Below are 22,140 nucleotides of genomic sequence, written 5' to 3'. Positions count from 1 at the left end.
AATACGTACACCTTTTAGAAAAAAAAAGGCAAATTTTTATCTTACAGAGAGCGTGTATCTTACATTTGCCTATACGTTTCTTTTTTCGGTTTCTTTTTTCTTCCTTTTTCAACACTAGGTTTAGTAAAGTGATCGTAAGTGCCGAAGAAGCGGTTTTCCAATGGCAAGCGGACGGGATTCTCAATGCAGAAGCAGACCTGGTGGGACAGGTCTTTAGGAACCTTCTCCCCTTGGTCACTGCTGTGGATCTGTCTCCATGGATGGCTGCCCAGGGAGGACTTTTGCTTTAAAGATTTGCCTGGAGGAAGGACTAGAGAGCAATTCAGCTCTGTTATCTTGCTTGTTCCTATTCAAAAGGGCCGGGTGAGGATGGAGCATGAGTTAGAGGGGTCCGGAAACTAATTCTTTCAGACTTTTTCGAGGAGGGACTGCTGGGTCTGGAAGTTGGAGTTGATGGAGGAGGGAGAGTGGGAAGTTCACTGCTGTCAGCCTCCTGGAGGGTCGTAGTGGTCGGGGCTTTGGCGGGGGGAGGGAGATTAGGCTCGTAAAAAGGCGACTTGGAGAGGAGCAAGGTTAGTACCCAAAATGGCCCTGAGCTTGCTGAGGGTGAAGGGCATCCTGGAGGGTAGCCCTGGGGGGCAGGTGGCTTGGAATCCCCAAGACAAGGCTGGCTCTGAAACCTCGGCAAGTTGGCCCACACCCCCCAACCCTGCCGACACCCGAGGACCACAGCAGGCCTGTATCAAGGAATGGCCATCCGGCACATTTCAGCAGAGCACATGACGGGTGTCCGTGCCAACAGATCAGCACTGCTTTCTCTACCGTGTCCCTTAATAGGGACAACAGGGTCACAGGCAAGCTGTAAATGTGCAAGTGGTTGGGAGCAGGGCAGTGGGTCCCAGGGTAGGGGGTGGGGGAGAGTGCGGAGTGAGAGTCTTTCCTACATTATGAGGGTGGGCGTGTGGGCTGGGAGCTCCGTGCTTGGGGGAGCCGGAAGAGAGGCTGGCAGAGGGGCTTAGAGCCATGCTCAGTGACACACGGCCAGGGCTGGTGGCATCAATTCCATTTCTCTGGGCACCTGTGTAGGGCAGTAGCCCTTTGGCCAGATTGCTCGCACAGTGTGTCTCTGTCATTGAGAAATGGCTCTCCAGTGACTCCCGGCCCCCATCCCCTCTGCCTGTGCCTGTGAGCCCCAGTGGCGGTGAGGACTCTCCCCTGCTGGCCACACAGGCCTCCAGAAAGGAAACCTTGGCAGCTGGGCTGTCTGAATACAGGGGGGAGTGACGCCCAGGAGAGCTGGGGCGCAGGGCTTGGGGGAGGGGCCCAGCCACCCCCAAGGTCACGGGCTAGTCTAGCAGAGCCCAGTCTGCTGCTCTGTAGGTCTGGGGCTGGAAGATCTGGCCCAGGAATATTTCAAGCCTGGGCTGAAGCAATGCCCTTTATCCAGCTCCCAGGCCTCAGTGCTTGAAGTCTCCAGTCCTTGGGCAGCCCCCTGGGGTGGGGCCGGAAGGTAATGATGAGGAAAGCCCTGGCCTCTGGCCTAGGCTGTGACTGGGGCTCAGGCTCCTTCCCACCTGCTGCCAGACCTGACCAGTGCCAGTACAGCAAAGGCTGGGCTCGTTGGCCTTCTTCCAGGGGGGCCAGGAGCCCCAGACTCTGGGTCAGACAGCCAGGAAGTGCTGGCTAACCCCTCCCCCTGTACCCTGGAGCCCAGCAGACCCCCAGGTAGGCCCTTCCCTATTGTCCCCTTTTTGTCTTAGCCAAAGGGAAATGAACTAGGTGGTCTGGCTGGAGGCTGACCTGTGGCTGGTTTGTCCTGGCAGCAGAGGCCAAGCAGGGAAAGGTCCTGAATGGGCAGAGGAGGGAATTATGCCGGAGGGCGGGGAGCTCACAGAAGTGCCCCAGCCCTATGCACCTTATGGTGTCCCGTCTAAACAACAGCTCAGGAGCCCCTTATGGCCACACGATTCATGCAGCCTGCCTGAGGAATGGGGACTGGCCAAGGAGGTCTCTGCTCTGCAGCGTTAGCACCTAGCCTGGCTGGGCCATGACCGTGGTCCCCACGCTTTCTCCCCCTGGTAGAAACTAAAGAAAATGATTTCAGAATGCTGTGGAAAACCCCACCCATCCCAGGGCTGGGTAAACATGCTAGAGTTCAAGTTCCATATTTCAACTCGGGATTTTAATTTCTAGTCTTTTTTTTTTTTTTTTTTTTTTAACAAAGCAGGCTTTTGCACCAGGAAACACAGGGCAGCTTCGTAAAGGAGGAGATGGGGATGAGGAAAGAGGCACTAGCTCTTACTGATTGCTTTGGAGAAGAATTCAAATGACCTTGGACAATAGGAGGCTAGGGGAAATATCAAACACCAGGTTTATATATATATATATATATTTAATTTTATTTTTTAAAAGAGATTTAAACCAACCAATAGGAGGCCTGGGCAGTTCCCACCAGTCATGGTTTTGGGTACTTCCTGGGGGTAGTGGAGACCTGACGGTGTGTGGGACGGGGACAGGGGGACCAGTCATGCTGCAAAGTGGTCCAGAAATGAGTCCTTGCAAACTTCCAGTGCTGAGCACAGGAAAAGCCCAGCCATGGAGGAGATAGGGCCCTTTGTACCCCAGGGACCAAATGTAAAATGAAGCCCAAGCCTGGCCTCAGGAATGGCGAGGCAACGCACCTTGGATCTTGACCCCCAGGGGTTGGGCCCTGTCACTTCAGCCTTGTGGGTAGTTTCTAGAACAAGGATGGCAGCCAGTGGCTGGGACCCTGAGAGCAAGGCCGAGGTCAGGTGCTCAGGAACCAGTGGAGATGGTCAGGAACTCCTTTCCCAGCCCAGACAGAGGGTGAGGGTGCAGTGAGGAGCAGAGGTGCTGGGCCAGGGGGCAGGCGGATTTGTCTACCGGTCAAGTACCAGGATGGGATCGTGACGCAGGCCACCTGGACGTCTGGGAGTCCTGGGGAAGCAACCAGCTCCTACCTTCTACCCGTTCCAAATATTTTGTGTCGAAGTCCTAGGAAAAAGAAAGTCGGAGTTTTCTGGGCCTGCCCGTGGAGTCTCCCTGCCCGTCCCTCTGCCTCGGGCTGCTGGCCCTTCTGCTGGGAGCCGGGGGAGGCCACTAGCTGGGGTGGGATAAAGCAGCAATAAATAGGAACCATAAACAACTGTACATAGGAGAGCTTGCTTTTACATTTAATTATATATATTTTTAAAGTTTCTTTCTCTCTCTCTCTCTGCTTCAGTGCATTCCCCTTTCTCTTAGCAACTGACCGCCTCTTGCCAGCCTTGGGGGTAGCTGCTGACCACGGTGGCCCAAGGTGAAGCCCCACCTAAATGTTCACAGCCTCAAATACCTCGTGGGGTTTTTCATGTGTGTGTGTGTGTGTGTGTGTGTGTGTGTTGTTTGTATCTTTTCAAGCAACAAAAGGTCACAGAAAAAGGCACAGGTAACTGCATACATGGTGGGAAGATAAGACAGACGGGGGCTGAGCAAAAGCTTCTTGGACAGAACAACAGATGGGACAGGGAGCCCGTGACAGCGAGATGATTCGAGGAAGTCGGCTGGAAACGTCTGTGGCCAAACGCCGGAAGCCAGTTGCTGAAGCGGTCGGGGAGAGGCTAAGTGCTCCGGGGCCCCCGGTCCTCGGGCTGCTGTGGGGGTGCCCCGGGCCCCCCACTTCCCGAGGGCTCGGGGGAGCCCTGACTGGTCCTGGGTTCCCCGGAGAGGTTCCTCCTCCGGGCTGGGAAGCGAGCGGAGGCCTCGGCCAGGCAGCCCACGGAACTGCTGCGGTCCAGCGGCGGGGTGGCGGAGGCCGAGGGGTTGGCCGGCGCACGCGGTGACTCCAGGCGGGGGCTCCGGGACCCTGCCCGGCGGCCCTGGGGTGGCCGGGGCGAGGCCTCGGGTGGGGTGCGGGGACTGTGCGTGGGCACGGGCTCTGCGGGCACCTCGGCTGCGCGGGGCTCCCAGTCGGGAGGTCTGCCCAGGCCCCTGCTCGTCCTGCCCCTCTCCTTGGGGTAGTCCCTGGCCTCCAGCTCCGAGGAGAGTGTGAATTTGGAGACCTTAGCCACGGGGGACACGGAGGCCGATGAGCTCTCGGTGGGACTCCGGCGGGCTCTCTCCTGGGCCTCCCGGGCCCCCGTCAGGTCGCTGCCACCCCCTGAGAAGCCGCTGACCCAGGCCGTGCTGGGCCCGGGGAGCAGGGCAGGGTGGGCCCCCGGCCGGGCCTGTACCATCTGGATCCCGCCGATGGGAATCAGGGGGCACGGGGCGCGGGTCAAGTGCTGCGAGTGCAGAGGCAGGTGGCTGAAGACGTTCTCCTCTGTCCGGGCCGGGGTGTGGCCGTGGAAGTCATGGGGGGTGGAGAAGGGTCGGGAGAAGAGAGGATGAGCAGGGCCAGGTGAACAGTAGGGACTTGGCGACTCGGCCTTCTGCTGGGGTCAGAAAATAAGACAGAGTAAGGCGAGGATTATGTGCTGGGCACATGGAGACCCCAAGGCCTAGAGTGAGGGGGGGACTCGCTGAGATCACAGAGCAAGTCCTGGCTGAGCTGGCCCAGAACCGAGTCCCAACCCCTGCCTACGGTGTTGCCCTGTGTGGGCGCCCTCTCTGGAACGGTGACCATGGGTACACTCAGGACACGGTCCCCCGCCTCCAACCAGCTTGTCTGTCTTCCGAGGACGGGGCTGCCTGGTTGGCCCCTATGCACCTGGCCCTCTGTCTCGGTTCTGTGGCTTCTCTTGTTCCTCAAATGATACCGACCCAACTTAACCCTAGAACATGAGTTCCCACTCCAGTCTCTTGGCCTTCTCCCACCTCCAGAAATTTGCACACGACCGCAAAATTAAAAATCAAGTTAAGATTCCTAGCTCGTGTTCACCCTGGAGCTTGAATCTCTGCTGCTGGTGAGCAGCGGTGCTGGGTTATGACAATCTGGTGACAGAAGAGGTGTTGGGAGGGGAAAGGTGAGTTGACGATGATAATGATATCAGTGCTGGCGATCATGACAGCGGTGATGATGGTGATACTGTGACAGCCGTGATCAAGCTGATGGGGTGGCTGGAGTGTAATGATGGCAGATGGCAGTGGTGATGTGACAGTGACAGTGCTGACGGTATGACAGGGAGGGTGTTGGCTGCAGTGACTCTGAGGGTGCTGGTGGCAGTCATGCTGGAGATGTGATGATTTTGGTTGAGCTCTGCCATCTGCTCAAAGAATACGTGGGGATGGCGATGGGGGTGCGGGGGGAGGAAATGGCACAAGTATTTACACTCACATCCAAGGCCACACAGCTTATAAGTGGCAGAACCTGGTTCTAATCCTGGGTAGTCCAGCTCCAGAGTCCGTGCTCTGCTGCTTCGGACACTAAACTAACTGGTTTCAGGCCCCAGCACAGTGCCTGGCACAGGAGGTGCCCAGTACACGTCTTCTTGGTAACCGCTGAGCTGGCAGGGGCGTAGCTCCAGGTCTGAGGCCTCAGGGAGGCGTGAGCTTACAGCCCCCCACCTGCCGGCGGGAAGCGGCCCAGCCACCCCGGGGACGGGAACTCACCCACGTGGAGGTGCAGGTCTCCGCTGGGCTTCTGGCGAGCAGCTTGTGAGGTAGAGGCGCGGGTGGGTAGAGAGCCCTTGGGGCCAGCCCTGAGCCTGGGCCGCGCTCGCCCGCCGAGGGGCTGCCCGGCCCCGCCAAGGCCCACTTCCCTGGCAGCGCTGACCGTGGCGGTGACTCGGCCTGGCCTGGAGACCATCTCCTCGTGGGCGAGTGTCTGTGCGGGCCTGGGTCTGTGGCGCCCTCGCATTCAGGGGGCAGTTCCCTACCCAGGGGGTGGGGGGTGAGAGGAGACAGCTCGAGTCTCGGAGACCCACAGGGGAGAGGGCCCGTCTGGGGGCCAGGTGGGCTCGGGGCCGAGGCCGGTGGCTCTCGGGCAGGTGAATGTCGCCGGGGAGACGAGTCGCTTTTGGTTAGTGAGTGTTTTGGGGCGAGTGGTGGGCGGCTGCCTGCTTCTTTGCTCGGGGACCATGGCCTCCTTGGGGACACGGCCTTGGAGCTCAGGGCCGAGCCTGTGTCCTTCTCCACGGGGCCCGGTGGGGCCGGTCCCAGCCGGGGGAGGCACAGGATGCTTTGGCTGGACATGAAGCAGCTGCCGGCTGCCAAGCGCTCGGCTTCTGAGACTGAGCTGCTCCTGGTGGCCTGGCTGCCAGAGATGGCATCTGGGGGCTGGGGGCCCTGAACAGGTGAGGAGTCTGCCGGCAGCGTGGCGGGCGGGCCGGGCGGGGGTGCCTCCGAGGACGGTCCTGATGGCTCGTCCTGGCTCTCCTCCTCGTCTTCATCCTCATCTTCGTCCAGGTCCGAGTCTGAGTCCGAGTCGTCCAGGTCTGAAAACTGGTGCTCCGCCACGGCCTCTGTGCCCTCTCGCCCTTCCGAGTCCTGGAACGGGTCATCGCTTGTTCCTGAGGGGCAGACACAGGAAACCCGAGGTCAGAGCCAGCCCCAGGCTGCTCTGCTCTAAGCCCCAGAGTCCCAGTCTGCAAACTGGGCCTGACAGCCATGGCAGTGGCACAAGATCACTGAGAGGACGGGAACGCTTTGTAAATAACCACAGCAAAAATTACCTTGTATCTACCATGTGCCAGGTTCAGTTCTAGGGCCTGCATGTGTTAATTCACTTAGTCCTCAAATAATCCCGCTGGGTCGGCACTATTCTTATCTTCGCGTTATAGACAGGGAACCAAGGTGAGAGAGTTGAAGTCACTTGTCCAGGTAAGGTAAATAGTAGGGCTGGGATTGAACCATAGCAAACAAGATAGGTCTTTTCTTTGTTTTTTGTTTCATTAGTATTTCAGTGCTGGCTCCCCCATGAGCAAGTTAAGTGACCCTGTTGTGCCTCAGTGTGTCCCCCTCTGTCAAATGAACTTGACAGTCTCACCTCACAGGGTTTGCTAGGTGGAGGAAACACACTCCTGACACACAGCAAGGACTCAAATAATTATAGTCACTCTTAATACATCCATGAAGAAATCTATTACTCTGGGACACAGCAGCCTTGCTGGCCAGTCCAGCAGCGCTGGGCATGGTCAGTTTACATACACGTCTGCCACTGCGGCTAGGCTGCTGCTGGCTGATACAATGGTATCTGGCAGGTGGCAGGCCCTGGCCTCTCCGGGGGTTTGGCTAAGCTGGCCTCAGGCTGGCTGCAGAGCAGGGCCTCATCCCAGCCACTCATGTCCAGAGAAGGTACTGTCTTTGCAGAACCCCTGGTGCTCCCAGCTGGGGGGTAATGGAGCTCTGAAATACCAGCCTCCTGGTCTGGCTTTTGGTGGGGCAGCCCAACCAGCTGGGTCACCACTAACAGGACACAGGCCTAGTTTGGGGATCTATGAAATCGGCAGCAATCAGGACTCCATGGGGAGCTCCGCTAACATCTAGCCCACCTGGCAGGCTCCTGAGGGTTTGGGTCCTGCTGGCCCAACACTCAGCTCATGTCAGTACCCACTCAACTACTGACCGGGAGAGCTGGACACACAAGCTGACTCAGGCCACTGGTGCAACCAGGCTTCTGCACCCCACCATGCAGAGCTGCCCTGGGGGTAGAAAGCCCAGCACTTGTGCTTCCCAACGGCTCAACACACAGCAGTAAGATGCATGCAGTGGATGACAGTCGGCATTCAGGAGGATGTAGGTCAAAAACTATGGGGTGGAGCTGGAGCTGGCAGGTGAAGGGAGGGCCATGGGGCCAAGGGCATGGCCTCCTGGCAGCCAGGAGCAGAACAGTGAGAGTGGGGACGGGACTGGGGATTGGTAAAGGAATAGGGCTGGCGAGGGGATGCAAAACATCTCTAAGTTTTGCCCCACGCATTTACTTTCCCGCCTAAGACTTTAGCGGGGGGGTGGGGGGGGTGGGGGGGGGTGGGGGTGGGGGTGGCGGAGCTCACCTAGCCTCACCTCTCATTTACATGCGGAGAAATCCAGGCCCAGAGCAGGCAAGTGCTTCCCCAACACCACCCAGAGAGTCCAGGACTAAGGTTTACAACCCTTGCAGGAAATGGTCTGGGTTTGAACCTTAGTTCCACCCCTTCCTTGCTGTATAATGTTGAATAACTTAGTTTTTCTCTCTGTATTCAGTTTCCTTGTCTGTAAAATGTGAGTAAGACTAATAAACACCACCTCATGAAGCTGCTGGGAGGACCGTGAGGGTCGGACACCCAGTAAGTACCCAACAAACCTTAGCTATTCTCATCCCAAGTACCTCACAACCTCAGCAGACAGGCAGCAATGAGAGCATCTCATCTTGCGGTTGAAGGTCAGAGGGGTGGTGCTACTAGTCAGAGTCCTGATATTCACCAGGAAGGATCCTAATGTCCCTTTTTACAGATGAGGAAGTTGATGGGCAGAGAGGGCCGGTGGCCTGCCCCAGGCACCCAGCAGGAGTGATGGAAGCCAAGGGTCCCTTGCCCAGCACAGGGTTCGCAAAGCCCCCCACATCTGGACTCGCTCAGGGCTCTATGGGATGCCCCAGCCGGACGGCCCGTTCCCAACGCCCCTCACTGTCAAGTCTCCACAAAGCTCTGCCTTTCTGTGGCCTGGGACAGGAGGAACGAAGCGCGCTGGGGCGCCGAGAGGGTTCGGCCACACGGTGGCGCTGGTGCTCAACCTCCTCAACCTCAGGGGCGGGGCTGCGGCGCCCGCCCGGCCACCCGTAGGCAATCTTTCCTAAGCTGTGCTCCCAACCGTCACTTCGCGACTAACAGACAAGCTCCTCCCCGAGCCTTCCTCATCGCAGGAAGTGGCAACTCCATCCTTCCAGTTTCTTAGGCCATAAACCTCAGAGTCATCCTTGGCTATTTTGTTCCCTCATGCTTCCCCGCCCCCCGCCCCACTACGTCAGCAAACCCCTTCGGCTCTACTTGCGGAATGTATCCAGAATCCGACCACGTCTCCCCACCTCCCTCGGCCCACCCAAGTCCAACACGTGCTCAGCCTGGATCCCTGCCTCCAGCCGCGCCCCCTACCGGCCATCCTCTGCATACGGAGTCAGGGAACGGCAGAGGGCGTTGCTCCACCAGGCGGCCAAGTCCATCCCTTGGCCTTCACAGCCACGGCTCTCTCAGACTTCATCTCCCCCCGACTCTGGCCCTCAGGGGCTCTGCTCCGGCTGTTCCCTTTGCAGGGAGAGCCCTTCTCCAGGCCCCACTTGGCTTCCTGACACCTCGCCTCATGTTCTCTGTTCACACCACCGAACAGAGAGGCCACTCCCCACGCTTCCCAGCCCCTCAAGGATGTATTGCTTCATACTCATCACCCTTGCCCTATTCCACATTTGTTCATTGCCCAGCTCCCCTCTAGAACGCAGGCTTCCCGACGGCAGGAACTATGTTTTATTCATTGCAGAATCTCTAGCACCTAGAACAGGTCTTAGAACGGGTCTGGTGCTCAGTATTTCTGGAATGAATGCATTGATTTCCTCCTCAAATAAGGTCATCCTTTTTGGCCTCATTGGGAAAATGAAGCTGGGAGAGGGGCAGGGACAGCTCAGGGTCCCTCAGTGGACCCCCGGTGCAGTGCTAGTCGGAACGCCCACCTCCCACCCAGGTGCAGCTGGCCCATCCAGCCCGCCAGGCACCACAGCCAGCGTTTCTGTCTGACCTTGGGCAACTGCCTTTACCTGTCTGAGCTTTACTAAATGTCTTCAACTGAAAACGGGGCAACACAAGTTTCTACCACAGTTACGAGGACTCGGTGAGACATCTGTAAATGGCCTGATGTGCTTTTTTGATAAGAATGGTAACCCCACATCCTCATTTTCGGGGGTACAGCCCCAAGTTCACTGTGTTCTGTTCAATAAAGGTGATTTGTTTCACCTAAAAGGAAATGCGACCTAACTCTTTTGTAAGATTGTAGATACATTCCCAAATCAGAAAAACAAAAACAAACGAGACACAGACGCACACACCTCTCCTTGTCACACTGTAATTCTTGATTCCGATTTTAGGGAATCTGGTCAAAGGTTTGCCCAGTGCAGGAGGAGTACCTCTGGCCACTCGTCTACCTGCCAAAAAAGCCCCTCTGGCCTCCTCCCTGGATGCTGAGGCTGGGCAGGGCACAGCCACACACACTGCCTTGTCTTCTCAGAAACTGGCTCTAATGTGGCTCTAATCTTGCTAACAGGGGACTGAGGTCAGGGTGCGGTGCTGGGATAGGGGGTGGGGTTGGGAGGTGACATGGGGCTGTCAGGTCTGTCTGAAAACCTCTAGCTCTAAAAGGCCCGGGTGTCAGGCTCATACCCAGAGTGTGTAAGTGTGAGTGTGGGTGTGTACCTCACAGCGTCATCGTGAGAATTTGCCAAGATAATCATGGCACGTGTCTAGAGCATGCCTGACACAGAGTGGGTGCTCAATCAATGTTGACTGTAATTACTCATGTGCTAATGTATTCACCATACATTCACTGAGCACCCACGGGGTGCCGGGCGCTCCACCTGCCTGGCAGACCTGAATGCACCACAGCTACGGCTCCCAGCATGCGCTGTAAGTCTAGGGGGTGGGGGCGGTCATCCTGTGAATTTAACCTCTGTCGCCCTGCAGTTGGGAAAACTAGAGGAGAGGGCACAGAAGAGGGAGAGGAGGCAGAACAGAGGAGAGGAGGACAGAAAGCAAGGGGAGGGCAAGGGGGACAGGAGGAGAAGGGGGAGGCGGGAGTTGGCAATTCATTTACCTTCTTCGGCTTCCAGCTCCTCCAGCACCCCCGTCTCTTGGCACTTTTTGCTGTGGGCCTTCGACTTCATATGCTTAGTCAGATTCCCTGGAAAGGAATGAGAACAGACTCAGGTTCGGCTGGAGGGCAGGGGCCCAGGGCGGCGCCTGGCTGGCAGGTGCTGGGACGTCGCTCCGCCCAGGTGCTCAGGTGGGATGTGCAGCCACAGACCCCGTGCAGGATGGCACTGAGGAGCTGGGGGAGGGTGCGTGAGGGGTGTGAGGGGACAAAGGGTAGAATGAAGAAGTGAGATGCTGATTAAAAAGACAAACAAAAAAGAAATTAAAAGACAAGTCACGTGCAATAAGGTTTTCCTGCCTTTAACTTGGCCCAGGAGCTGGTGACACTCATCAAACAGGATTCCCGGCCATTTCAAATACCGGGATGACATCAGGGCTCCCATTAACCCAGCATGGGGGATGGGTACTGAGGATGCCCTCCTGGCTGAGGACACTGTTAGGGCAGCCCACAGGGAAGAAGCTTAGGGTTTGGGAAGAGGAACCAGGACAAAGTTACTGTTAGAAATGGAGAGAGGGCAGAAGACGTAGAGAAATCTGCTAGATCCGGACCTGGGGGCCACAAGGCTGGGGCCCAAGTCCTGACTTCCTTAGAGAGTCATGTCCCCTTCCTGGACCTCCAAGGTCACTGCCGTGCAGACACGGCCGGGGGTGGTGGTGCGTGCGGGGAAGGCCGAACTAAGGCTCTGCCCCTCCCCAAGTCTACGAAGCCCTGGGGGTGTGGCTGACTCTGTCCGCAGTGGGTTGAAGAGCAGAGGTGGCCGCTCTGTGGCATGAGGGGAAAGATAGCGACACCAATCCTCCCCCACGTGCGCACAGCACTTCCCAGGCCACAAAGCCCTGTGGGCAGGTATGCTCTACGAAGGCGCAGCACAGGGCCTCCAGCCGGCCCCAGAAGGACGCAGGCCAGATGCCTCAGGATGCTCCTTTGGGCTCAGCTATCACCTCCAAACTGTGACGTGCTCACTGTTGCTCTGTAGGTTGCTGAATTTCCATATGGTAGTTCATACAAGAAACTGTCAATTCTTTGAGTCAGGTGCTCTGTCTCACTAATCTTATCAGTTAGCAAGTTTGAGCAGATAGATGGAAGAGGGAAGAATGGACTCCTAGAACAGACACATAGAGAAAGAGATGGAGGGATGGATGGATGGATGGATGGATGGATGGATGGATAAGTGGATAAGAGGAAATATGGAGTGATGAACAGGATGAGTGGGAAGGAGCTGGACAGATGGATGGGATACTGGGTGAGTAGATAAGCAGATGGACAGACAGATGGAGGATAAAAATAAATGGAAGGATAGATGGAAAATGGATCAATAAACATATGAGAGGATGGAGAATGGGAAAGGAGGAGACATGGGTGAGTGGGAGAATAGCTGGCTGGATGCAGCACACACAAATGCATGGGAGGACAAACAGACAGGAGGATAAAAGAATGGGCAGGTGAATGGGAGGATGGATTGGTGGGAGGGCGGATGGGAGAGGTGGAGGAACAGACAAGAAAATAAATGGGAAGATAAATGGATAAGAAGACAAACTATTCGGATGGGAGGATGGGAGAAATGGATAAACAGGAGGATAGATGGGTGGATAGATGGGTGAATAGGGAGAGAGGGCCCATGGATGAACCGAAGGGTGCTTCTTAATCATTCTGAGAATTTTAAGGAACTTTAGGGTTTTGCTGAGAGGGTAAAGGGAATCTTAAGCTGAATTGCCTGAGGTGTGCAGGCCTAGGGCGGCAAGGATGGAGAGAAGCTGTTTCTTTCCTCTTTCCTTCCCTTAGTCCTAGTCTGTGACTCCATCCTTCCCAAGTCAGATTTTCTTCCTTTAACTAGACAGAAACCTGGATCTTCTACTCCTGGCCAAATGGAGAGCAGAGCCATAACTTCGAGTCATTCCAGGGCCGGAGGGTCCCCAACATCCCCTGTCCCACACTGTGGGCCTCTGCCCTCACTGTTGTGAGCAGGCTAGGCCTGAGCAGGACGTCAAGGGGGTGGTCAAGGCATCTGGGGTCTTCCACGGGCCAGAGAAACCGAATATCCTCTGAGGTTCTGAGACCAGCCTGCCATCCCCTGACTACCCCAGACCCCAGGAGACTATGCACACTGCTCATTCTGGCTATGACATTATCGTTGTACCTGTTCGGCCCGGAACGTTCGGGTCTCTACTCAACCAAGTTAGATGATGAGCACACAATGGGTGCGTAATAACCATGAGCGGGAAATGCTCTTCTCATCCCAGAAGCAAAGTATTGGAAGGAACCTCACAGACCACGTAATCCACGCCCACCAGGCCCAGGGTCTTCCTGCTTCTGTTCTAACTCCCGGCCCTGGCGCTGAGGATGCCATTAGACGACATGATCAGGTGACGGGATGCTGTGGGAGGGCTCCCATTCACCAACACGGCGAACCAACCAGTCAAAGCCACACTGCTAGCTAGGGCAGAGCCCCACGTGGGACCAGGTCTCAGGACTCCAGAGACCTTGCCCGCTCCACGCTGGCAGAGCAGAACCAGCATGTGTAGGAGGCTGATGGCCTTGGGTTTGAGTCTGGGCTCTTCCACCTGCTAGCTGTGTGCTCCTGGGCAAGTTTCTTAACCTTCTGAGCCCCAGTTTCTGCAACTGTAAAGTAATACCTACCTCTCGGGGATGCTGGGAGGAGCTGATGAGGAAACATGGAGAGTGACAGCAGAGTGTGCCTCGCAGGCAGCAGATGCCCACCACGTGGAACCTCCTTCCTTCCCACACTGTGTGCCCCCCCCCCCACCAAGTAATTGCTCTTTACTGAGCACCCGGGGGACTCTGCCACAGTCACGGGGGTGAGGAGGAGAGAGATGCTGAGATGATGCTTGTGTTGTAGCTGGCTTTACCAGTCAGGCTGGGCTTAGGAACCCCCAGGAGAAGGCACCGGGCAGGCCCTGGACGCCAGCTTCTCCTCTGCCCCTGCCCTTGGAGGCTGCAGGGAGGAGGTGGGAGTCTGGGTGGCTGCCCAGATAGGCCACGGGGTTACAGGACCGGATGCGCAGCCCCGAGTGTTATCCGGCGCCCTCTTTGGTTTCCCCTCCGTGGGCCTACCTCCCACTCTGTGAATTGAGGGAGGTGTACCAAATGACCTCAGGTGCCTTTCTTTGGCCTGGACACCATTTCCTTGTCAAGGGTCAAAGCCTGGGCTTGCCAAGCAGAGTTCACAGCTTCTCACCGTCGTCCCAGCTCCCCACCAAAACCCCGACAATCCTGGAATGAAGGAGGAAAGGCAAGTGGATGGAAAATGATGGGTGTCTGGAACAGAGGCGGATCCTCCACTGAGGGCATCAGCCGGTGACCCTGCCCCATTCAGCTTTGGGCTTTGACCAACCACCCTCCCTCGGTCCCTGAGGCCTGCCCCAAGCTGCCAGCTCTGTCCCGAGGCGATCGGTGCAACGGCCTGTACCCAGCACAGCCACTCTGCTGGCCTCTGGGAACCTTCTGAGAAGATGACATGGGACCCCAGACCCCCGCAGGGACATCCCAGTGGGCCTTTCCTGGCCGCACCCACCGAGACAACCCCTTGCTAGCGCCCAGGGGCTGGAGCTGCTGCCACGATGTCTAACACAGAGACGGAGACACAGACAGGCAGACGGAGACAGACACGAAGGGCTCCCGGGCTGGGTGCAGCCAGGTGGTGGTGACGGAGGGCCCTGAGGACCACCTGACCCAGCCTCATCTCTCATGCAGCCTGGCTGGGCCCAAGCCCAAGGATGAGGGGAGGGAGGAGATGGAAGCAGCTGTATGGAGGCAGGAGCCCTGAGAGGAGGGGACCTTTGGCATCTGGGCTGGTGGCTGAAGGGTCCATGACTCCAGGGAGAAACAGGAGTGTCAGTATCCTGCGGCTTCCCTCGCTCCCTGCCTTGTTCAGAGAGAGCCAAGAGGGAGCTGGTTCTGCATCCACCTGCCACCACCCTTGCTGGCCCCCCTCTAAGTCCCAGAGGTTGACATTCCAGGATTTCGGATGCGCTCACTGCTCCGGCTCTGGAAGGTGTCATCTTCCAGAAGCCTCTAGGAGCATTTGCAGAGGGCTCAGCCCTCCCCCATCACAGGGTGAGAGCAAACCCTCTTGGGCGGGGCCTTCAGGGCTCCACCCCAGGCTCCACCCCCAGGGCACTCAGAGGGCCTGCGGACCCTCCCCTCAGGTTAGGAGCTCTGGACCCTCCAGGGCTGTGTGCTGGCTCAGAGGGACCGGGGGCGGGACGGCAGATAGCTCGGCATGTGGCTTCCAATGCAGGAATCTCCTGGAAAAGGGGTGTTCCTGCCAGGGACCCAGGCCTCTCTCAGACCTGACAGAAAAAGACCAGGCCTTTCCTCTCAATAAAGCCAGAGGGAATTGAAGAGGGATTGCTCTGGGAGACTGCTCTGGCTGGGAACTCAGCCCCGTGGGGCTTTCCAGTCTCACGTGGCAGGATGACGGTTCTCCACGGTGGCGGGCAGCTCTTCATGGCCCTGGCGTGAGGCACTCTCAGGGCCAGGCTCTTCACGCTGAGAACAGAATGGTGTGGTCCCCTGGGCACGCCCTGGGAATAGGGCCAGCAGCTGTGATCCACTCTGGACGCCACCTGGTTGGCCACCTGATTTTGCCACTCCTTCCAGACAAGGGGGCAAGTGCTCACAGAGAGGACGGTGGCGGGGGTGATGCCCAGGAGGCAGGGGTCCTGGCTTATAGTTACAGCTCCGGCTTTAACAGTCGTTTCTGTTTTGAGGGACCCATTTTCCGCACCGTCAAGTGGGGCTTGGACAACAAGGTTTTTGGTGTTCAGAGTCAAAGGCCGTTATTTGAACTGTTGAGGGATTATTCCCATCTCTCTCCACCATAAAGTCCCAACTGGCCGCCTAAGGCCAGAGAAAGCGGGGTTGTAGGGGGCGTGCGTGGGACAGAGCCCACGAGCAGGACCGAGGCATGCTAGGTGAGCTGTCCTGGACACAGCAGGGCTCCAGGCCTACCAGTTCTCTCTGAATGCCCTTTGGAATGCTGCTGACGAGACACCAAGAAAGAAGAGGGTCAGGGCGAGGAAGGAGGATGCTCACCTCTATGCAAACCAAAACCTTGGTGGGAAAGTTTGAGCTCCGGTTGAGAATGATGGTGAGAGGACAATGGAGGGCAGCCTAACGGGGTCAGGAGACCAGAGATGGGCACCCGGTCAGAGAGGGGGCCACGAGCGAGGGGATGAGATAAACTGCTCCCTGACCTAGCACCAAGAGAACGGAAGGGACCAGCAAGAGGAGGGGGAAGTAAGGAAGGCTCAAAGACCCGGAGGGGCCCTCCTCAGAGCCACTGCCCACTGCTCTTTCTGGGAGCAGCTTTGCCAACAAAAGGAAGGTCGACAGGCGTCAAAGCTCTCCAGTCCCATCTACTGAAAAACCACGTGGCTCTGGTGGGGGCTGGTGTGGAGGCCCCCAACTTGCCCAAAGGAGAAGGCAGCACCCTCGTGCCCAACCCTGAGCCAGGAAACTGCGAAGCACGAGAGGCTGAAGCCACCAGGGGCTCGAGAGCCCCAGGCTTCCCTCTGAGGCACCTCAGTCTGCTCAGCTACCAGGAAGGAAGAAGCGGGTTGCGATGCCTTTCCTGCCTGCCCTGTGGGAGCAGCCGATGGAAGGAGCAGAGACGAGCTCGGTCCGCGTCTCGTGGACACAGCCTCACTGGTCCACACCGGGGTCCTGGGTGGCTGCAGTGGCCCTGGCCACCTCCATCACCCATCACAGCGCTCTGGTTGCGTACCCTCACCGGCCAGTCTTCCTTCCTTTCACAGAGCCTGAGCTGACCCTGCTGTCCAGTGTCGGGGGCAGGAATGACAGGGCTGCCGTTCGGGGGTCGGGGAGAGCCCGGCCCTGTGTCAAGAGGTGCAGAGAAGCTGGACGGGGCAGGAACGTGGTCTGAGTGGTGAGGCGGGGTGGAGGCAGGGGCAAAGTGTGGCATGAGAGGTGACCATGCGAGTGTGTTAAGTGGCTCGGGGTGGAATGGATTTCCAAACTCAAGAGCGGCAGTGACCAGTGTGGATGCTGGAGCTCATCGGGTCGGTGGATAAAGGGCTAAGGAGACATGCAGAAGGAAGGGGTGATGAGATCAAATACAAAACCAGGAACTGTGTGCGAGAGTGCCACCGCCTGGCCGTGGTGGGAATCGCACGGGTGGAGGGTGGAGGGGCCGGCGTGGGATCCAAAAGCACGGGCAGGGCAGCCGAGGGGTGCCACTGCCCAGTCTGGAGGCGGCTGCTCTGTCACTGGGGAGCCCAGGAATCGGGGGTGCCCAGGCCCCAGGCAGAGAGGTCCGGACCCCGGGCTCTGTGCTGGGGCTCCCAGAGGGGAGCTCCCTGCAGCGGGCAGGGCCAGTGCCCCGCTGACCGTCTCTTACCTTTGGTTTTAAAAGCAAAGTGACAGTGCTTGCACACATAGGGCCGGACGTCAGTGTGGGTGCGGATGTGTTTCTTCAGCATGCTGGGCTTCTTGCAGCGAATTCCACACTCCTCACAAACATATTTCCCTCGGCCGCGGCCTCGCACATATACATACTCTTCGTTTGATTTGTACCTATGAGCAACAGGCGTCATGGTAAAGGAACAAAAAAGTAGGAGAAGAGGCAGGTTCCCACCTCAGAAGATGCGCGCGCTTCCTGGCTGCATCCAGCCCTTAGGGGCATCGGGAGAGGCAGACGCGGAGCAGAGAGAACCACGGGTGGGGGGATCCGCCACGGAGCCCTGCACCTGCCCTGCCCTCACACAGGGGGGCTGCCCCCTTCTCTCCCTCGGAGGCGGCACACTCTGGTGCTCCCTGCCAGGAGGGAAGCCGCAGGGGCACAGAGGGCCTCTGGTCCAGACCCGGCCCCGGTGCCGGCTTCTGCTCCCAAAGACCAGCCGCTCTGGGCCACCGTGTAACAGAGTAAAACAGATAACGACCACAGCTCTGGTAGCCGCCATTGACGGAGAGCTCACTCTGTGCTGGGCACGTTGCCCGAATTCAATCACAGTCTCCACGAAGAGCCCTTAAGAGCCTGAGGCTCCCACAGCCAGAAATGGACAGAACTTGAGCTGAACCTGCCCGCCCCAAAGCCTGTGCGTACCCCACGAGGGGCGACACGCGCTGAAACAGCCTGCTAGGAGGCCACCCAGACACGCGTGTGAGGGGAGGGACGAGGGCTTCATCATTTCCCAGTCCTCAGACTGGAAACCAGGGGCCCTGCACTCTCTCCCCCGTCCCATCTCCAGCCGAGCCAGAGCTCTCAGGACCCAGATTCCAGCCACCTGGCCTCTCACATGGCCTCCAGGGATCACTTGGGGTCATAGCGGGAAGTGTCAATAGCTTTCAGGAGCCTCCTGGGGCGGCTGGCCCACCCGCTGGGCCTCAGCGCCACTGCGCTTGTGGCCCAGAATCAGAATGTTCTTATTTCCACTCGGAAGGAACCCACGAGTCTCACAGGCTCACTTGATACCCAGCTGGTCTAATGCTGTGGATGTGTGAGTGTCTCGATGGGGACATGGAAGCTGCGACGGGGTCCAGGGAGGGGATCCTGGCATATCCAGGAGAAGAGCTTTCTGACTCACGAGGCCTGGGGATCTGAAGGCGCGGGTGCCTTGGGGGAGGTGTGGTCTCTTGGCCTGCAGGAGGCCTGCCTGTGCCCACACTCTCCCCGCACATCAGGCCCTGGCCAGGAGTTGGCACCCAAACTCGGGGGTGGGGTGGTGCAGAGAGGCAGGAAGGGGCTTGGGGGGAGGTGAGGACGTGACAGCGGCTGGGACTCAGTCCTGCTCCACTGGGGCCATCAGCTTACAGCTGAGAGGACGCCGCAAGGATGGGCTTGCAGGAGGGAACTCTGAGGGAGGGAGCTGGCAGGCAGCGGCACAGCGATCACCAACACACATGCACACACACTCACACACACACCACCTCCCCACTCTCACACACAAACACGTGCACTCACACTCACACACTGACACACACACTGGCACACTCACCCCCACCCACACAGTGACACACACTCTCTCTCACACACACACGCGTGTGCCCGCACACTCACGCACGGACTGCTCTCCAAGAGTACAAGTGGATCGCCTCAGCTTTGGCCAACCGGTGCCTCTCAAGTTGTCTAACACCACCGTTTCTTCCTATTACGGGTCCCGATGGGCCAGTTTTAGGCGCCCAGTCCTCAGGCTGGGGGCCAACTCTTGCCCTCATCCAGGACAAAGCACCGTCTTGCTTTCAAGGGGAGGCGTGGAAGGCCATGGGGGGCTGGGGGAGAGGGACTCATTTTGCTCTTAGGGAGACCACCCTGGGGGCAAGCAGGGGGTGTCTCGCCTCCCCGTGCCAGCAGTTCACCCTCACGCAGCACGCCCCCCAGACCTCAGCCAGCTACCTGGGTTTTAATTCCTAGGTCCCTTTGTCCCCCTGGGACCCAGTCTGAGCTGGGGCGCCCTTTTCCCATCTGGACAAGAAAGAAGCGAGGATGGCTTGGCTCCCCCTTGGCACTGGACACCAACCTCCACCTGGCTCTGCTTGGCGGGTCCCTGACAGCCCCCCCTTCCAAGGATGATGGCGCTGTCGGGGTCCCCCTTCCTTCACCCCCTCCTACCCAGGCCCACAGCCGCCCTGACTTCTACCACATGTGGGATTCCCCCTGTGCTCAAGCCAATTCAGAAGAAGGCATTAGGGTCCGTCTACCTCGGCTGTTCTCAGCCCCTTCGTTCTCCTTCCACAGCGAGCTCAAACCACCTGCGGTCGCCTGATGGAGACACACACACACACAGAGAAAGGACCCTGCTTGACCCTCTATGGGTGGTGCCCTGACTTGGGGGTGGGGTGGGGAGGCATGTATGTAACCCCAGACACCGCTCTGTCACACTCCACAACCCGCACAACCTGCTGGGTAGCACGAAGGAGGAGCCTGGGCTGGAAGGGGCCAGAGAGGATGCTGAGAGACGGAGGCGGGAAGGGAGGACCCCAGGCAGGGACCCCAGAAGCAAAGGCACGGGTGCTAAGAGGCCTGGAGTGCTTGGTGGGCAGGACAGGCTGGGTCACCATCGGCCTTGAATGCCATGCTAAGAAGCTGAGACTTTGATCAAAGTTTTATTAAAGATAAACAAAGTCTAAAGAGAAGATGCTTCCTTGGCACCATGGGGAATGGTCTGGAAGAAGAGAGGCTTAGAATCTGGGTACGAGGCACGTGTTCTAGGACAGAGATTCAAGTCCTTCTGGACGTAGAATCTACAGGCCTTGGTGGCCACCTGGATGACGCAGGGGCCACCATGAAGGAGTAACAAAGATCGAAAGTTTTCAGCTTGGCCAGCTCAGGTGGTACCATCCGTGGGCTTAGAGAGAAGCGATACGGGACCCTTGTCCTTAACGGCTGAGTGTGAGTTAAGGAAATGTCCAGTACACAGCTGGAAATCCATGGGACTCAGGATGGGACACGTAGATTGGCGCTGAGATCCAGCGGGTGGGCCAGCCGCCCCAGGAGGCTCCTGAAAACTATTGACACTTCCCGCTATGACCCCAAGTGATCCCTGGAGGCCGCGTGAGAGGCCAGGTGGCTGGAATCTAGGTCCTGAGAGCTTCCGGCTTGGCTGGAGATGGGACGGGGGAGAGAGTGCAGGGCCCCTGGTTTCCAGTCTGAGGACTGGGAAATGATGAAGCCCTCGTCCCTCCCCTCACACGCGTGTCTGGGTGGCCTCCTAGCAGACTGTTTTAGCGCATGTCACCCCTTGTGGGGGATGGACGGGCTTTGGGGCAGGTAGGTTCAGATCAAGAGAGTATGAGAACAGGAAGAGGGCAATGAGAGGGCCCAGGAGGCACCCAAATGTAAGGGCGGGGGAAAGATGGCACTAAAAGCCACCCCAAGCAGAGATCTCCTGGTAGAGAACCAGGAGAGAATGTGATTTGGGAGCCAGAGAAAAGAGGTTAGAGGAAGAGGCGGCCAGGAGGGTCCAGGTTGTAGATATCTGGAGAAGGGTGGCCACTGCGGGTCCTGAAACTTGAAGAGAGCAGTCCTGGTTGGCCAGCCTGGAGCCTGTTGACTTCTCTGCTCCTTGAAGGCCACTGGGGTTGTACAGCTTTGTGGTTCCCAAAGGGCCAAGTCCAGGGACAGGTATGGGGCAGCTGTCCACTGTGAGCTGGACCCTCTTCCCCTTCCCAGCTCACGGTCAGCCCCTCCAGCCTGTGCAAGGCCCCTCTCCATAAGGTCCCACCCTCTCCCCAGCAGCTTCAGGTCTCCGCCTTCGGACACATCTCACCAACACGGACGCAAGCTCAATTCTCTCGGTACCAACCAACCCCAAAGTCCCCCGGACCTCAGCCCACTCCAGCGACCGCTCTGTCTGCTTCCCTTCTCAGCCCGAGTCTGGAAGGGGCTGTCACGCTGGCAGAGTCACGCCTCCTCACTGCCCCAGCCCAGCTTCCCTGCTGACTGTTCTCGCCAACGACAGGGTGCTAAATGCAAGTGGCAGAGGCGCTATTGCCCTGTCGCTCGCCCTCTGGAGACACCTGTTGGCTTGGTGACCGGGTCTCCTCTGCAAGTTCCTTCTTTGACCCCCGCCTCCCATGCTGGTGTTCCCCAGGCACCAACCTGCACTCTTCTCCCCGCACACCTTCCCCCAGGTGAGCTTCCCCGCACACGCCTGACTTTCCACCTGGATGCTGATGGCTCCCCGTCTCTCTCTCCAGCTCTGACCCCTCTGCTCTGCATCCAACTGCCCCCTCGGCATCTCCCTGGTGGTCTTTAGGCACCTCACAGCCCACGTGCCCTGAACCATGTTTCCATGTCCCCCCACCTGTACTACCGCCTCCTGGGTCCCCGTGTCAGTAAACGGCATGCGCATCCCACAGTGGCCAGGCCAGCGTCCCTGGTGCCTCTACTTCCTTCAGTCTTCATTGTCAACCCATCAGCACAGCCCGTCAATGCCGCGTCCCACATATGCTCCAGGGAGGCCCACCTCCTTGCCACCACTAGCCCAGGCCACCATCCCCTCTCCTAACCCGCAGCATCCTTTCCTCACAAAACATCCAGAGGGGGCTCTCCCCAAATACACTCCTCCCAGCCCAGGGCCCACCACTCAATGCTCCGCCTACCGCTCTCAGGATAAAGCCCCGCCCCTCACTCAACGGGCGCAGAAGGCCCCGGGCACCACCTGGCCCAGCTACCGCTCCAGCTCTTCTCTGACCTGCACTTCCCCATCAACGACACTGAACATCATCCCGTGCCTCCCAGTCCCTTTCCTCTGGCCTTCTCCCTCCCCCCCACCCACCCCTCCCACCGCCTGCTACTGACCAGCTCCTCTTTCCTTCAGGGCTTTGCCAAAAGGCCCCTTCCTTCGGAGCCCTCTCCCACACCCCTGGGCCTGGGGGTCCCGCCACTCC

At 58.2% G+C, this 22,140-nt stretch overlaps 1 protein-coding gene across 3 annotated transcripts in view; it reads right to left on the bottom strand.

Moving 5' to 3' along the window:
* Nucleotides 1–2,180: 2,180 nt before the first annotated feature.
* HIVEP3 (HIVEP zinc finger 3) overlaps nucleotides 2,181–22,140 on the bottom strand; it is a 500,469-nt gene continuing 480,509 nt past the window's right edge. For 2 of the 3 annotated variants that reach the window (XM_033421978.2, XM_004266717.4), the window contains 4 exons: nucleotides 17,150–17,325; nucleotides 10,711–10,797; nucleotides 5,551–6,449; nucleotides 2,181–4,433 (listed from right to left, as the gene is read on the bottom strand). In XM_033421978.2, coding sequence (XP_033277869.2) covers nucleotides 3,621–4,433; nucleotides 5,551–6,449; nucleotides 10,711–10,797; nucleotides 17,150–17,325 — 1,975 coding nt within the window. In that variant the 3' untranslated portion in view covers nucleotides 2,181–3,620. The remainder of the gene's footprint in view (nucleotides 4,434–5,550; nucleotides 6,450–10,710; nucleotides 10,798–17,149; nucleotides 17,326–22,140) is intronic. The other variant, XM_012531907.3, reaches the window with a different exon arrangement.

This window comes from Orcinus orca, chromosome 1 (assembly GCF_937001465.1).
Source record: "Orcinus orca chromosome 1, mOrcOrc1.1, whole genome shotgun sequence".
NCBI lineage: Eukaryota > Metazoa > Chordata > Mammalia > Artiodactyla > Delphinidae > Orcinus > Orcinus orca.
This window is presented reverse-complemented; position numbering and strand designations above follow the sequence as displayed.